This window comes from Sus scrofa, chromosome 17 (assembly GCF_054392235.1).
Source record: "Sus scrofa isolate SSC_HxYL_T2T_F1_AM1 chromosome 17, Sscrofa_HxYL_maternal_Yorkshire_Landrace_v2.0, whole genome shotgun sequence".
NCBI classification, from domain to species: domain Eukaryota; kingdom Metazoa; phylum Chordata; class Mammalia; order Artiodactyla; family Suidae; genus Sus; species Sus scrofa.
In genome coordinates this window covers 53982532-53997798 of record NC_139399.1, presented here as the reverse complement: position 1 = coordinate 53997798, position 15267 = coordinate 53982532, and the positions used below count along the sequence as shown (strand labels likewise).

The 15267-nt window shown below is 54.6% G+C and overlaps 1 protein-coding gene across 3 annotated transcripts in view; it reads right to left on the bottom strand.

Moving 5' to 3' along the window:
• Positions 1-88: 88 nt before the first annotated feature.
• Positions 89-15267, bottom strand: part of MYBL2 (MYB proto-oncogene like 2) — a 39046-nt gene continuing 23867 nt past the window's right edge. Inside the window, exons 7-14 of one of the 3 annotated variants that reach the window (XR_014831740.1) lie at positions 13887-14174; positions 10060-10485; positions 6867-7798; positions 5609-6549; positions 4197-4310; positions 2795-2899; positions 1431-1562; positions 89-621 (exon numbers count right to left, since the gene is read on the bottom strand). Coding sequence is in view for 2 of the 3 variants with exons in the window: in XM_085002686.1 (XP_084858812.1) it covers positions 493-621; positions 1431-1562; positions 2795-2899; positions 4197-4310; positions 5609-5708; positions 7659-7798; positions 10060-10485; positions 13887-14174 (1434 nt within the window). In the remaining variant the exon portion in view is untranslated. 3 annotated transcript variants of the gene reach the window in all.

Genomic DNA, 15267 nt, shown 5'->3' with positions numbered 1-15267 from the left:
AGGAGGGAGGTGGAAAGAGGAGAGGAACCAGGACACAGCCAGGATCAAACCAGGCTCAACTGTTTGAGGAGGAAGGTGGGGTCCAGAGCACAAGAGAAAGGCAATTTTATTCTTTCAAGAAAATAAATGTACCAACAGGTTGAAGGAAATGCTGGCCACGTCCCCTGTCCTAAGCAGAGGTCTGAGATGAGGTCAGGCCTGACCAGGGCTGGAGTGAAGCTAACGAGGCTCCCTGTGCACTGGTGGGGAGGACAGGCCAGCTCAGAGGTGGGGCTTTGTTCTGTTAGCACCAGGAACCGCCCGCAGCTGCAGCCGGACTCGGAGACAGGACAGGGGGCGGCCCTGCTCTGTCTCCACCTGAGCAGTCTGGGGAGGGGCTGGCGGCAGAAGGCTCCCTGCAGGCGGTCATCTGAGTGAGTCTCAAATTCACGGCCCTGCCTTGGCCCCCCAGCCCCCTGTAAACATGAGAACAGGCTTGTGACGGCCAAGTCCCTAGGACAAGATGAGGGTCCGAGAGGTGTGGCTGGGCTTCACACGACCCAGGAGCTGCCGGGCTTTCTCCTGCATGAAGAGCTGGTCCCTGGTCCCCCCGCAGGCCACCGTCTTCCAGGCGCTGGTCATCTGGGAGGAGGCAAGAAGGTTACCTCCAGGTAGGGGCAGCGGACACTCCCAGGGGAGCCTGGCGACCTGGCCAGGGAGAGGTAGGGACATTTCTATGACCCTCCCTTCCTCTAGAAGCCACAAGTCTTTTTTTTTTTTTTTTTAGGGCTGCACCTGCAGCACATGGAGGTTCCCAGGCTAGGGGTTGAACAGGAGTTGCAGCTGCCGGCCTACACCACAGCCACAGCCACACGGGTCTGAGCCATGTCTGCCACCTACACCACAATTGGTAGCAATGTTGGATCCTTAACCCACTGAGCGAGGCTAGAGATTGAACTCACATCTTCACAGACACCATATCAGGCTCTTAACCCCCTGAGCCACAACAGGAACTCCATAGAAGCCAAAAGTCTTTCTGTGCTCGCCTCCCCCCTTTCTGGTGGACCTGGGGAAGTCACACAGAGGCAGAGCTGGTGCCAGGCGGCACCAGCTTCTACTTGAGGAAAAGCTACAGCCACGCAGGCTGGCGAGAAGCAGAGGGGTTGACACCTGCAGGTGCTGAGAGGAGCAGGCAGGGCATCCCCCCCAACCCCCCTTCAAGGACCAAAGTCACAGAGACAACGACTCAATTATGAGTGAGGCCACATCATGAAGGAGGGCTTTGTGGACGGAAGGCCTCCAGTACACAGGTTCCCCGAGCGGGGGCGTCTGGACAGAGATGTGAGGCCTGCGTTAATCAGGCAGCAAAGCCACAGAAGAGCCTCAGGCGAGGCAGAGCCTGTGCAAAGACCCACAGGCACAGAGCAAGGCCCCGAGGCGGATGCACTCACAGGGGCAGGAGCTGGAAAGTGGCCGCGGGACTTCTGCGCTGCCGGCTTCTCGGGCTTGGCTTGCAGGAAGCCCTCGTTGAGCAGGCTGCTGTCTGGGGTGAAGCCAGAGGAGCTTGGTGGGATGTTGGTCGGCTGAAACCAAAATCAAGTCAAAAGCTCATCATTCTGCCATGAGCTCTTCGTGGGAAGGAGAAAAGGAACCCACAGGCACGTCCCAGCACCACCACCTGCAGGCTGTCAAGATCTTGGGCAGGACATTAACTTCGTGCTAAGCCAGTTTCCTCCTCCAGATGGGAGTTCATGTAAAGATTAAGCAGGAAAATAGCTGTAAAGTGCCTGCTTCGGAGCCTGAATCTTAGTAAATGCCCAACAATGCTGGTTCCTCATCCCATGCTGATGAGATGAGGGTGCTTCATCCTAGGACCAGAAATACCCAGAGGCACCTTCGTCAACAGTACTCACAGGGAACTGCACAAAGCAGCCCCAGGTCCGTCCAACCTCCCCCTCTGCTCAGCTTTACCCTCCTCATAGTCTGCTGGGCCCGTTGCCCTTATTACAGGCAAGATCCTGAGGCTCAGGTGCCTGAGATCCCAGGGACCAGGTGCAGTGTCAGGACTTGTCCCGGCCCCACTCCACCTCCTGTGCTCTTAAGCACTTGCCCTAGTTTTCCTTCTGCTAATTATGTAACTCGCTCGAGGAGATGCAGGCTGCAGGTCTGGCTGGAAGGCACTAGGTCTCCAGCATGGCCTGGATGCCTGGCCAGAGCGAGGCTTCTCTGCAAGGCCTGCAAGAGCAGGAGGCGTACCGGCAGGTGGACCAGACAGGCTCTGGTCAGGCAACCCTTTGCCTCCTGAGCATCACCACAGCCCTATCTCTACCTGGAGCCAGTGAAAGAAGGGCCCACAGGGTCCGCTGCAAGGATCAACAGTGTGGCACTGTTCCTGGGGCCCGGGCCCCGTGAAAGCAGCAGCCCCCTTCCTGATGTCGGTTGGGAAGTGGCAGTACCCACACCAGGGCTAAGGTGCCCTGATCACCTGAGACATATGGGGTCACCCCTACAAGAATACAAAGGAAGGCTCTGGGGACCCAGAAACCAGTTGTCAAGCATATTCTAGCAATCACCTCCTGCCAAATAAACCCTTCTGTGAAAGACACAGCAGGGCTGCCTGGACTGAAGCCGGGGTGGGTGCCCCACTCCCCCTTCCCCTCCAGCCCCCTTCCTGCTGAGCCTGGCACACCTCCAGGTCCTCACACTCCAGGGCTCCAGAGGCAGAAGGCCTGAGAGACGCCATCCGTGCAGCCCTCTGCATCTGCGGGGGAGTAGGGGCGGCCCCCCCAGGTCGCTTCTCTCCCAGACCCCTTACCAAGGACAGAGGCTTTGGCAGTGTGGACATCATCAGCTTCACGTCCTCATCCACGATGTCCAGAGCCAGGGACTTGCGGACTTTCTTGATGGGGCTCCGCCGCAGCTGAGGGGGAGGAGATGGTGAGGGCAGACGTTAGGATCCCTGGGTCACCGCCAGTGTCTGATGACACCTGCCCCAGCTGCCCTGGTCACAGAAGTGGGCCCTGGGGCGGGGGAGCCCTGAGCAGGCCCGGCTGGTGAGGATTTTCTGGGGGAGGCCTGGGGGACACTTTGGCCCCGTCGCAGACTGCACACAGGGCAGACTGTTCTGTCAGATGTGCCGGCAGGGAGTGAGGACACCAACACCCCCCAACCCCGTCCCAAAGGGAACAAGCACAGTCACAAATCTCTACCACCCTAAACACGCTCCTACACGGCCCAGTTACAACTAAAACACCACTGCCGGTGAGTGACATGGAGACTAAAACCTCAGAGACACAGGCTGTGACAGGAATGCCCTGCCTCATCCCCACGCCGCCTAAAAGCAAGTCAGGGGTCGGCGCCAATACCTGAGAGGGGCTCTGAGACTAGAACTTTCCCCCCGACCCAGCACTGTGCCCCAAACACAAGGCGCAGAACCACCTGCCGACAGAGAAGCCGGGGCGGGGGGGTGGGGCGATCCCGGTCACACTTTCTACCTACACACCCCCAGGCCCAGCCCAGTGGGTCCCTCCCAGCCTGGCTGCCCACCTTCTCCCCCGCCTGCCACCCGTACACACTCCCTCTTCCCCTCTCCCTGGGAGAAAGGGGCACAAAGAGAAGACAACACAAATCCACCTGCTGTCAGGAAATGACACAGGCTGGGCAGTGGGAGGGAGTGCCCAGCGCGGCCCTGTCCTGCCCTCTGCGCTCAGGTGTCCCTGCCAGCTCTCCACCTCACCTGAGCCCGCTGCCCCCACTTGTTCATGTGGCCTAGATGCCTGCCGGCTCCATTTAAAGGATTTCCCTTGAAATCCTCTTGCCCTTTCTACCCCCTTCATGCCCCTGGGCGTTGCCGTATCCGCACATGGACTCCAGGAGGGAGCAACCGCCTCTGGGTCTCAATCTCCCTCTATCCGCACTGATGCGGAGCCCACATCAGAAGAGTGGAAACAATGCTGAACAGCTAAGGCTTCAGTTCAAAGGGCAAGAGGCAGGGTCCCAGGCGCCAGGGCCCCACCTTGGTTGGCTGCATGGACAACTGCTCTGGGGGACAAAAGCCGGGGCTGCAGCTCCACGCCCCCTCCTTCTGAGCCTTCCGTTCACCAGCTGCCCCAGACCCATTCCCTCCCTGCCACCGATGGCCTCCACCTGGCTCCACGTGCCCCTGGCCAAGCCTCCCAGGCTGGCAGCAAGGGCACCCTACCCCGCAGGCCACTCACCCCAGACTTCCTCTTCTGCTTCTCGGGCCTGGCTTCATCCTCGATGGTGAGCTCAATGCCGGCCTCGGAGCGCAGCACCTCCTTCAAGTCCTCCTCCAGGTGTGGGGTCTGGGGCTACGGGCAGGGGCGGGGATGGCCCAGGTGAGGTTCCACACCCTGGCTGCCCTGGGCGACACCTCGGCTGCCCCAGGCGATGCTAGAAGGGGCCCAGGGCCTCCCACACACCAGCCATGGCCGTTAACCGTCCTGCCTGGACAAGCAGACACTGACCTCCACGCACCGAGGGCCGCCTGGGCCAGGAGGGTCCCCCCTTCACCACAGCAACCCTCACACAGGCCCGGGCAACAGCTATCAACTTCCACAGGCAGAAATGGAGGCTCAGAGAGAGTGAGAGCCAGGCCCAAGGCCACACAGCTATGAGGTCAGAACCTGGACGCACCCTAAGTCCACACCCCTCACTCCTCCGTCTCGCACTAATGGGGACCTTGAGTCCACTGCCCTTTCTCAGGCCTGGGGGTTTAGGCAGCAAAGACCAGGGGAGGGAGAGAGCCACTGAGCAGAAGGTGACACGACGACACCTAAGAAGTCACTCTAAAAGCCCCCACCCACTTTATCACTGCCAAGGTCAGATTCACCCTCTCAGACGTGGCCGGAGAGAAGCCAGACCTCTTATTATCCCGGAGCCGAACCCCACTCGGGCAGTTAAGGGCAGTGCTGATGGTGCCTGGCCTAGGGCCTGTGTGACTCAGGCAGCTGAGTCACAAGACGGGGAATCACGGCCCCACAGGCCAGACCCCAGCAGTGAGCAGGGTGGGGAGTTCGCTGCAGGCTTTGTCCACATAGACCCGCCTTTCTCCCACTTTCGGCTGGTTTCTAAGACACTGTCCGTCTCAGAAAGCCCAGGGGAACCAGCTCTCTTTTTCCAGTGGGGTAAGCAGGACCTTCTCACGAACTGGAGGAGCTGGTGGAAGAAGGGCAGCTCTCACACTGCAGGGGAAGAGCCCCAGGAGGCGTCCCCTCACCGGCTGGCAGCTCCAGCCTAGCCAGCAGGGAGCATCTTGTAAAGAACGGGCAGTCGGCCTCTGAAGTTTGAAGAGCAATTCGCCACTTCCCTGAACCAGCCCCAGCACCCAGCAAGTCCTTCTCCATTATGGGCCTGTTGGTTACACATTTATGCCTCTAACGTTGGTCTCCACCACCTCGAGCTCCTCCAGGACCAGCACCGGCCAGCACCACCCAGCAGGCGCTCAGGCAATGCTGATGAACTGGTAACGCAGCCTGAGGGGCCCCAGTTATAAACTAGGATATGTGTCACTTCCCAGGCCTGCTGGGAGACTCCAGTGAGGTCTCGGAGGGACAGGGGTGCTGTGAACCACAAATAGCTGGAGGACCAGGCTGACCACAGCACATACCAGGGGCTTCAGTGGTCCGTACTTCTCCAGAGCGTTCTTGAATGGCGTTGGCGTGTGGGGAGTGTTGTCTACGGAGTACTTCTGATCTGGGGTTACAAACCTGCCAGGGACAGACAAGGAGGCTTAGGGACAGGGTTGGGGAGAAAGACCAGCTGCCCGGCCTCAGGCTGCCCATGATTCCCATACCCTCAACAAAACTACAGACCCACAGATCCAAGCAGCTCTATGAACACCAAAGATAAGAAAAAAAGAAAAATTCATCACAGTGCTTCCGAATCAAACTGTTCAAAACTGACGATAAAATAGTACAAAAGCCCCAAGACAGGAGAGCATCATCTTTAAAGCAAGGAGAAATATTGCCGACCTAGAATTTGATACCCAGCAAAATCTCTCTCAAAAATTAAGGCAACTTTTCCGATACAGAAAAGCTGGAAAAACTCACCACCAGCAGGCCCACACTACAATGTAAAAGCGTGATCTTCAGACAGAAGGAACGATGTGCATCTACAGAGGAACAAAGAGCACTGGGACTGCTTCTTAGTGTGGGAGAACCCACAGAGGCTGATGCAGCAGCAGCGGATTAGGAATATGGAGGAGAAGGTAGGGGAAAGAGAGGTATTCACTCCTTTTGTGGTTTTAACTCTTTAAGAGCTTAGATTTAACGTCCAGGATTTTGGCTTGAATAGAGAATCATTTCTCATGAAACCTACTTATGGTAAATTTTAGACCAACCATTGAGAGGCTGATTTCTTTTTTTTTTTTTTTTTTTTTTTTTTTTGGTCTTTTTCTAGGGCCGCACCCGTGGCATATGGAGGTTCCCAGGCTAGGGGTCTAATCGGAGCTGTTGCTGCCGGCCTACACCACAGCCACAGCAAACGCCAGATCCGAGCCTCGTCTGCAACCTACACCACAGCTCAAGGTAACACTGGATCCTTAACCCACTGAGCGAGGCCAGGGATCAAACCCGCAACCTCATGGTTCCTAGTCAGATTCGTTTCCACTGTGCCATCACGGGAACTCCAAGAGGCTGATTTCTGATGAAAGGATTCTGACATTTTTTTCTGAAATCATGTAAATCATTACAAAGACTATAATTCCTGAGCTGAGGAGTTCCTGTCGTGGCTCAGTAGAAATGAATCTGACTAGCATCCATAAGGATGCAGGTTCGATCTCTGGCCTCACTCAGTGGGTTAAGGATCCGGCACTGCTGTGAGCTGTGGTGCAGGCCAGCAGCTACAGCTCTGATTTGACCCCTAGCCTGGGAACTTCTATGTGCCACAGGTGTGGCTCTATAAAAGACAGGAAAAAAAAAAAAAAAAAAGAAATTCCTAAACTGATTCCTGAGTTACAACTTAACTGGTGAAACAGAAATAGCAGTGCTTCTCCCCAGCAGATGTAACAAGCAGAAGAGCAGTTAAGCAACTCCCTCTACCCTGGAATTCAAGAGTCATATGACACAAGAAGTCAACTTATTGTGAAAGCACCTCCACAGAAGCTCACAGGTGAGCAACCTGCACAGGCTTGAAGGTGAAGTGTGTGCTTCCTAAGCTCAAAAGCCAGGGGCACGACCATCCCTCCTGATGAAGCACCAGAGACAGAGAGAACCAGGGGCCCTTGTGTCCTTCACATGGGGCCCCTCGAACACAGTGGCTCTGCACATGAAACTTATAAAGGATGCAGAAATCACATCTTTCATGGCAAGGTCAACCCTCCCTTTCTGAGATCAGAAAACCATCAAATTAAAGAAATAAAAATGGGGAAATTCCCTGGTGGTCTAGTGGTTAGGACTCAGCACTTTCACCCCTGAGGTTCAATCCCTGGTCTGGGAACTGAGATCCCACATGAAACCGCTGCACTAGGTGGCCAAAAACAAACAAACAAAAAAACAAACAAAGGTGAAGCATCAGCCGATGCTGACAAAAGTGAAGAGGAATGGGGACCAGGAGGAGGCTGCCTTCTTGAGACAGTCGCAGGTGTTTTTCCAAGGTGTCCCTCCCCAGAGTCTCCCCCAGGCTGGCCACGCTGGGGGAGGGGCCGGCCCGGCACTCACGCGGCGTGTTTCTGGTGCAGGGGTGTCTTGTCCCGGTGCAGCGGTGTAGTGACTACCACTTTCTGGCTGCACACGGGGGTGGACGTCAGCGACGGGCTTTCCAGCTCCAGTGTGTCCTGTTTGTTCCAGAAGTTCAGAAACTGCCAGGAAAACAGGAAACAAGACAACGTGATGACCTAAGAACTCCCAGCCAGCAGGCACTAGAGAGCAAAGGCCAGGACAGTCCAGCAGCAGGGCTAAGTAGACCCCGGGCCTGGCATCACCATCCTCCCTTTGCAGGAAGTCCACCTCCCACCCCCACGTGCTACTGACAGACGTACTTAAGGCAAAGACGGCTGGTTGAGACCAGCTCCTTTTCAGAAGGAAAAAAATAGCTCTTATGTGATCCGTGACAGACAGGGGTTGATGATGATGGAGGCGGTGACATTAACAGACACACCTTCTCACGCCAGAGCAAAGCAATGCACAGTGAGAATCTCACGTAGTTTTCACAGATCCTCTGAGATGTCCATACTATTATGATTCCCCTTTTACAGATTTGGATTCTGTAAGGTTTGGATTCTGGCCCTGGATGCTAGAGGAGGGACTCCAACCCAGCTCTGAGCCAAGTCTGAGGACCACCTCTGCCCTGAAAGTGCCCTTGGACGCATGGGGCCACCTGCAGCCCTCAGGCCCAATGCCCTTGATGGGCTTCCTGAGCAGGGTAGCTGCACTCCCACACCCTGGGCTGCTGTCTGGGCAGCTCTGACCTGGCTTTCTTCTCTCTCCAGATAGCAGCCCTCCCATGAGGCCCACTGTGGGCTGAAGTGTGCTCTTCCCAAAGTCACATGCTGACACCCTAACCCCCGGTACCTCAGGCTGTGCCCATATTTGGAGGTGGGGCCTTTAGAGAGGTGATCACGGTAAAACGAGGTCACATGGGTGGGCCCTGACCCAGGAAGACTGGTGTCCTTAGAAGCTGATCAAAGAAGGCGAGAGATTATAAGAGCAAAGAGGTCAGGAATGCAGACCCTGTGGGAAGACCGTGGGAAGACACAGCAAGGAGATCACCATGGAGAAGCCCGAGAGGCAGGAGAAGAACCCTCCCTGACCACACCTCGATCTTGGGCTTCCAGCCTCTGGAATTAGGAAAATAAGTCCATTGTTTCAGCCACCCTGTGTATCATACTTTGTCACGGCAGCCCTAGCAAACTAATGCAGGGCCCCTTACAGACACACCACAGACAGACAGCCTGACACGTGGGCCTGGCCTCAGTCCCTCAACAGCAGATGAGGGGGTGGCCCCTGGAAACGTGCCACCTCTGGGCCTCACTTTCTCTTTGTTTTCTGGCCACGCCTGTAGTACATGGAAGTTCCTGGGCTAGGGATCGAACCCAAGCCACAGTTGTGACAAGTCCTTAACTTGCTGAGCCACCAGGGAACTCCTGGGCCTCACTTTCTCCTGTCCTCAGAGGAGGGAGAGCCATTCCTCCAGTCCAACCGCCCCTATGGCCCGCAGTGCAGTGCATTCTACTTGCCCAGGCTGTATCTAAGACCCTCCAAGGCCCCTGGTCCATCCCCCCCCCACCGCCCCCGGCCTCCCGATCCATCATTCCTCCTGGCCCCCATCCTGACCCTAGCCCTGCTCCCCCAGTCCCCCCACCCATCACTCCTAGCTCTGGACTTCACACCACACTCTACTCTCCCCTGACTCTATGCCTTTATTCAAGTCCATCAGTGGACCAACAACCCCCAGCTGAGACACCACTGAGTGCCTCCCCACTCTAGGAAAGACGGGGTCCCCTCAACACTGTGTCTACCACAAGCAGCGCCTGGGTAGTACTCAACACAAAGCGCTCTCAAGGCAGTAACTGCTCTCCCACCTGCCACGTTCCCCGAACCAGCCATCCTCTCCAGGGCAGGGCTGGGCCACGGGCCCTTCGTTCCGCGGGGCTGGCATATGGGCTATGATATCGGTGCTCAGCAACCCATTCTTACACATGCGCCGTCCTCCTCCCTTCTGGCCCAGTTATCACCCGCCCCTGGCGCCAGCACCCCCTCCTGCTCACAGGGCCCTTCCTGGCTGACACACTCCTGTGGACACACATCCTGGCTGACACACTCCTGTGGACACACATCCTGGCTGACACACTCCCGGGGACACACCCCCCCCCCAGATGCAGCTAATGTACCACAAGCCTCCTTCACTCCCTTTGTCATGTTCATGTGGATCCTTTTTTCCTAACTCATCTTCCTATCAGCAGGTAAGCTGCATAAGGGCAGGGCCAGGCCTGTTTTTCCTCTCCTGCGTCTGCAGCACTGGGCCCAGGGCCTCACACAGAGCAGACTCTAAACCAGCACGTAGGGGCCCTGGGGCACTGTCACCGGCGCCCAGTGAACAGTTGGGGTAGGGTCCACACACCTGGGAGGGCGAGAAGGGCAGGGTCTTGACGGGTGTGCTCTTCGGGGTGAGGCTGTTGCAGGAGTCCAGGAAGGACAGGCTGGCGCTGTTCTCGGTGACGGGGGACAGGGCGACACGCCTCTTCTTCTGCCGCTTGAGCACTGAGGGCGGTGTGCCAAGGCCCGAGCCCCCCACGTCAGTGCTGGGGGAGATGGGGATCAGCTCGCCCCGGCTGCTCCGGCTCAGGTCCGAGATGGTGTGGCCATCCAGGCGGTACTCGGTCACACTGGGCACCATGATGGTGGCGGCAGCAGCCTGGCGGGGCGCTGGGGCCTGCTGCTCCTGCTGCAATGGTTGTGGCTGCCCTGGGCTGCTGTCCACGCTGCCCTCTGCAGACGGCTCCTCGGGGAGGTCAAATTTACTCAGGTCACACCAGGCGTCAGGGTCCTGCCCAGAGAGGGGGGTTAGGAATCTCTGCTTCTCTACCAGCTGATACCACAGGACTGATTCATTAAAGGAAAAAACACAAGGGCCAAGTGAGATCCCACAGCCCAGGAACAATTATCATTAACACTTTCTTGCCTTTCCTCCTGCTGTATCGCACTGGGAACTGTACCTAGTCACGTATGATGGAGCATGATCATGTGAGAAAAAAGAATGTATACATGTATGTGTGACTGGGTCACCTTGCTGTACAGAAGAAACTTGACAGAACACTGTAAACCAGCTATGATGGAAAAAATAAAAATCATTAAAAATAAAAAATAATAAACAAATAAACATTTTCTTGCCTTTCCTCGGAGATTCTTCTAGGTCTGTGTCTGCGTTTGTTAACATAACTGGTCAGGTTGTGCATGTGGCTGCTTGCTGTTATTTACAAAAATGTTCTGTGCGTTTTTAAGATAAACAAAAAGCATAAAGAAAACTACAGAGAAAACTCACATACCCATCAATAAGCCTAAGAAATGAAATCTCATTGCTAAAGCTCGAGGTCCACTTAGCACATCCTCCGCCTGCCACACAGGAAACCACTGCCTGAACTTGCTACTGACCATCCCAATTCACTTCTTTATTAAGGACCACTTAAGCGTGTCCCTAAATACTTCATGTTTTCAGTGTTTTTATCCTCAGTACAAATCATTTCTATATCAGTTTTTTCCATTCGAAATTTCTATAAAGCAGGAATAATGATAGCACCTCATTCTATGACCTATGAGTTTAATGTTTACTATCAGCAAATTAGTTATTACATGTGGAAAAAAGGTCAACTTTTAACTATTTTAATAGCTATAAAATATTCCATCATTAGAATACTGTTACTTAATTATTCTTCTTCTGAAGGATATTAGATTCCTCCCCTCATTCTTAAAAATTAAAAACAGTATCTCTAGGAGTTCCCATAGTGGCTCAGCAGGTTAGGAACCTGACTAGTATCCATGAGGTTCAATTCCTGGCCTCACTCAGTGGGTTAAGGTTCCGGCATTGCCCTGAACTGTGGTGTAGGTCAAAGACGCGGCTCAGATTCCAAGTTGCCATGACTGTGGTGTAGGCTGGCAGCTGCAGCTCTGATCCAACCTCCAGCCTGGGAACTGCCATGTGCCACGGGCGCGGCCCTCAAAAGACAAAACAAAAAACAAAACAACAAAAAAAGAGTACCTCTGTGAACATCTCGGATATAAATCCTCTCCTGCGTTGACAGCCATTAACAGAAGGCTGGAAGTTAAGTCGTGGGCCCAAGGCTGTGAGCAGGTTGAAGGATCTTGATTCAACAGCCCTGTTCCTAAAGGGGGCACTGCTGGTAACTCCTTCACCCAAGCTGCTTCCAATCCCACAGCCACCCTGCTAGAGAAGCATTACTTTCCCCTCTCACACCGAGAAAACCAGGCCAGAAAGGATGTGATCAGCCTGAGGTCACTAGGTTTTAAGAGCAATTCCTAGAATTGCTCAAGTCTTTCTGCCTGTACCGAATAAATTACAACCCAGCCCAAGAACTTCTGGAGACAGAATTTTCCACTTTGGTTCTTGGAGGTCTGGCCCTGAATAGGCCAAGACCCTAGCAATGATTTTTTTTGTCAATTTCATTTTAGGGCTGCACATACGGCTTATGGAAGTTCCCAGGCTAGGGGCTGAACTGGAGCTGTAGCTGTTGACCTGCGCCACAGCCACACCGGATCTGAGCCACACCTGCAACCTACACCGTGGCTTATGGAACGCCAGTTCCTTAACCCACCAAATGAGGCCAGGGATCAAACCCACATCCTCACAGAGATATCAGGTTCTTAACCCGCTGGGCCACAACAGAACCCCCCGCCAGCAGGGATTTTTGGTTCTTGGGGCTTATAGGAGCCTGGCAGGTTCATTCCTGAAGGTGGAGGCCATCAGGGCGGTGCTGACTCTAGGCCCACCTCCCAGCAGCCAACCTCAACTTTGTGGAGGCCCTGGAATTGGTGGCATCTAATAGACCAGAGCACATGCTATGAGGACTGCCTGGAAGGACTGACAGCAGTGTTTCTGTAAATACTGAAACTCCCCATCAGCTGCCGAAGGTCATCACAGAGAGAGCCTGAGCTTAGAGCCAGAAGCCTGACTCCTGGCCCTGGCCCTCACCAGCTGTGTGATGCTAGACAGACCTCTCTTAACCTCTCTGAACTTGAGCTGAGGCCACAAGCCACTTCCCAGGCTGTTAAAGGACTGGCAGCATATAGAGGTAGCAAGTAACAAGCCTGGCACATGGTAGGCACGCAAATGTTAGATACTATCATTGCTGAAGAAGCCTTGGGGTCTGGCACACAGCAGGTGCTCAAAAGAACAGTCTGGGTGTGCAGGGAGGCTACACTGTTAAAATACCAGAAGTGCAGGACACAGAGTGGGCCCACTCTGCTCAACCCTCCCCTCAGAGACCGAAGGAGGGACAGTCTGTGGTGGCCCCGGGACCATGTGCTGAACAGACTGACAAACACATCACTACTCTGAAATCCCCTGGAGTGGAGGGGAGCCACAGTCCCAGCCACTGCAGGCACGAGGGTCTGAGCAGAGCGCCCACAAGAAACCAAGCTCACTGTCCAACCCCTCCCTGGGCAGGACAGTGGAGCACAGCACCGTGGTACCTCACTCGCTGTGTGACCTTGGGTATACTACTTGATCTCTCTGAACCTCAGTCTCATCTACAAAGCACAGAAAGGACACCCCTCACAGGATACCATGAGGACCATACAGTAATCTCGCAGCCTAGCATTCAGCAGATATCTAATAAATGTGTCATTATTCTCAGCCATCGAGGGGGAAACTCAAGTGGGAAGGCGAGTGTGGGCACCGCCCACTGAAGCCCTCTGCCCCCTGGTCACCAGCTTCTTGTCCACCCTCCTGAAACCTATTCCTGATGAAGCCGGGAGGTCACATCAAGAGGTACGTCCCACAGTGGGGTGCTTTTCAGAAGCTGCTCTACCTGAGTCATCAAGACCCACTCACCACTCCAGCCCCAAACCCTGGCCCCTCCAGGGGCCTCCCCAGGGACACCCAAACATCTGTGCTGCCATAAACACCCCACCCTCCCGTGCTGCATCATGGCCTCAAACACCCTTCCCCACCCCTCAAGAACTCTGTCCACCACTCCCGCTGGGGAGCCCTCCCACCTCCACCCAGTGGAGCATCAGGAGCGTCCCAGGGCAAGGACTGCACAGCCACGGTCCTGGTGTCACCAGGACCTGGCGCTGGGCTGGGCACTCAGCATCCACTCGGCCATGTCAGCGAGACAATGCATGGATGGAAGACATCTGCCTTGGAGAGAAGCACTCTCTGCTGGGGGTGCCCTGGGCCCCCCCACTGTGAAGCGCTGTGACCAACATTACCGACTCGATCAAGTCCAGGGCTTCGGAGAGGCTGGACCCCACAGCAGGGATGAGGAGGTTTGCGGCCTCCACCACCCACTTGTAGGGTAGGCTGGTTTCCGGCGGGGAGCCCTCCTGGTCCTCACGCTTGGGGAAGTCCTCCAGGGGCTCTGGTGTCCGCACCCCGTCCGGCTCTGCGGGGACAGGCTCCTGCTCCTGGGAGGGGGCGGCTGCTGTGGCCTCCTCCTCACTGCTCTCCTCCTCCTTCAGGGCAGGGAACGCTGGGGGCCAGCTGGTCACAAGACTCCCCTGGTGGACACAGGGCACGCAGTTTGCATCTCTGTTATAAGATATAAACTATGCCATATTCCAGCTAAAAATGCACAACCTGATTCTAGTAACAAGGAAACTCAAGTGAACTCAAACTGTAACATAACCAGCCTCACCTTATGCTTCAGAAATATCAGCATTGTGAAAGGCTAAGAAAGGCTGAAGAAGTGGATGAAAGAGGTATGACAACAAAACAGTGTCTAATCCTGGATTGTACTGTGGACAGGAAGAAAATGGAATATGGACGGCAGACTAGTTCAAAGCCCTGAACCAATGTTAAGTTCCAAATACGTACTGTGGTTACACAGGTGAATGTCCTTATTTTTAGGGACCATGCACTCAAGCATTAAGGCATAAACGGCACCATGTGAGGAACTAATTCTCAAATAATTCGATTTAAAAAATACATATAGGAGTTCCCGTCGTGGCGCAGTGGTAAACAAATCCGACTAGGAACCATGAAGTTGCGGGTTCGGTCCCTGCCCTTGCTCAGTGGGTTAACGATCCAGCGTTGCCGTGAGCTGTGGTGTAGGTCGCAGACATGGCTCGGATCCCATGTTGCTGTGGCTCTGGCGTAGGCCGGTGGCTACAGCTCCAATTCAACCCCTAGCCTGGGAACCTCCATATGCCACGGGAGCGGCCCAAGAAATAGCAAAAAAGACCATATATATATATATATCTCTCTACATATATATTTAAGGGATCCAGTGCTGTCACTGATGCAGCACAGGTTAGACCTCTGGCCCAGGAACTTCCACATGCCAAGGGCTGGCCAAAAAGAAAAAAAATGTATACACGGAGAGATAAAGCTAATCTGGCAAATGTTAAAAATTATTAAAATCAGTAAAGGGTATATGGGAACACTCTTCTTATAGCTTTTCAGTATGTTTAACATTATTTCAAAATGAAAGTTTGAAAAATGATTGAAATCATCTGCAGCAATAGGGTTAACTTGACACGTTAACCTGACAGTCCCTGAGGATCCTTATAAACAGCACATGTGATTAACAAGGGCCTGAGCCAGAGTGAGGAGCAGGGTCCCGTGTGATCGGCGAGGCGGTGGGCACCGTGG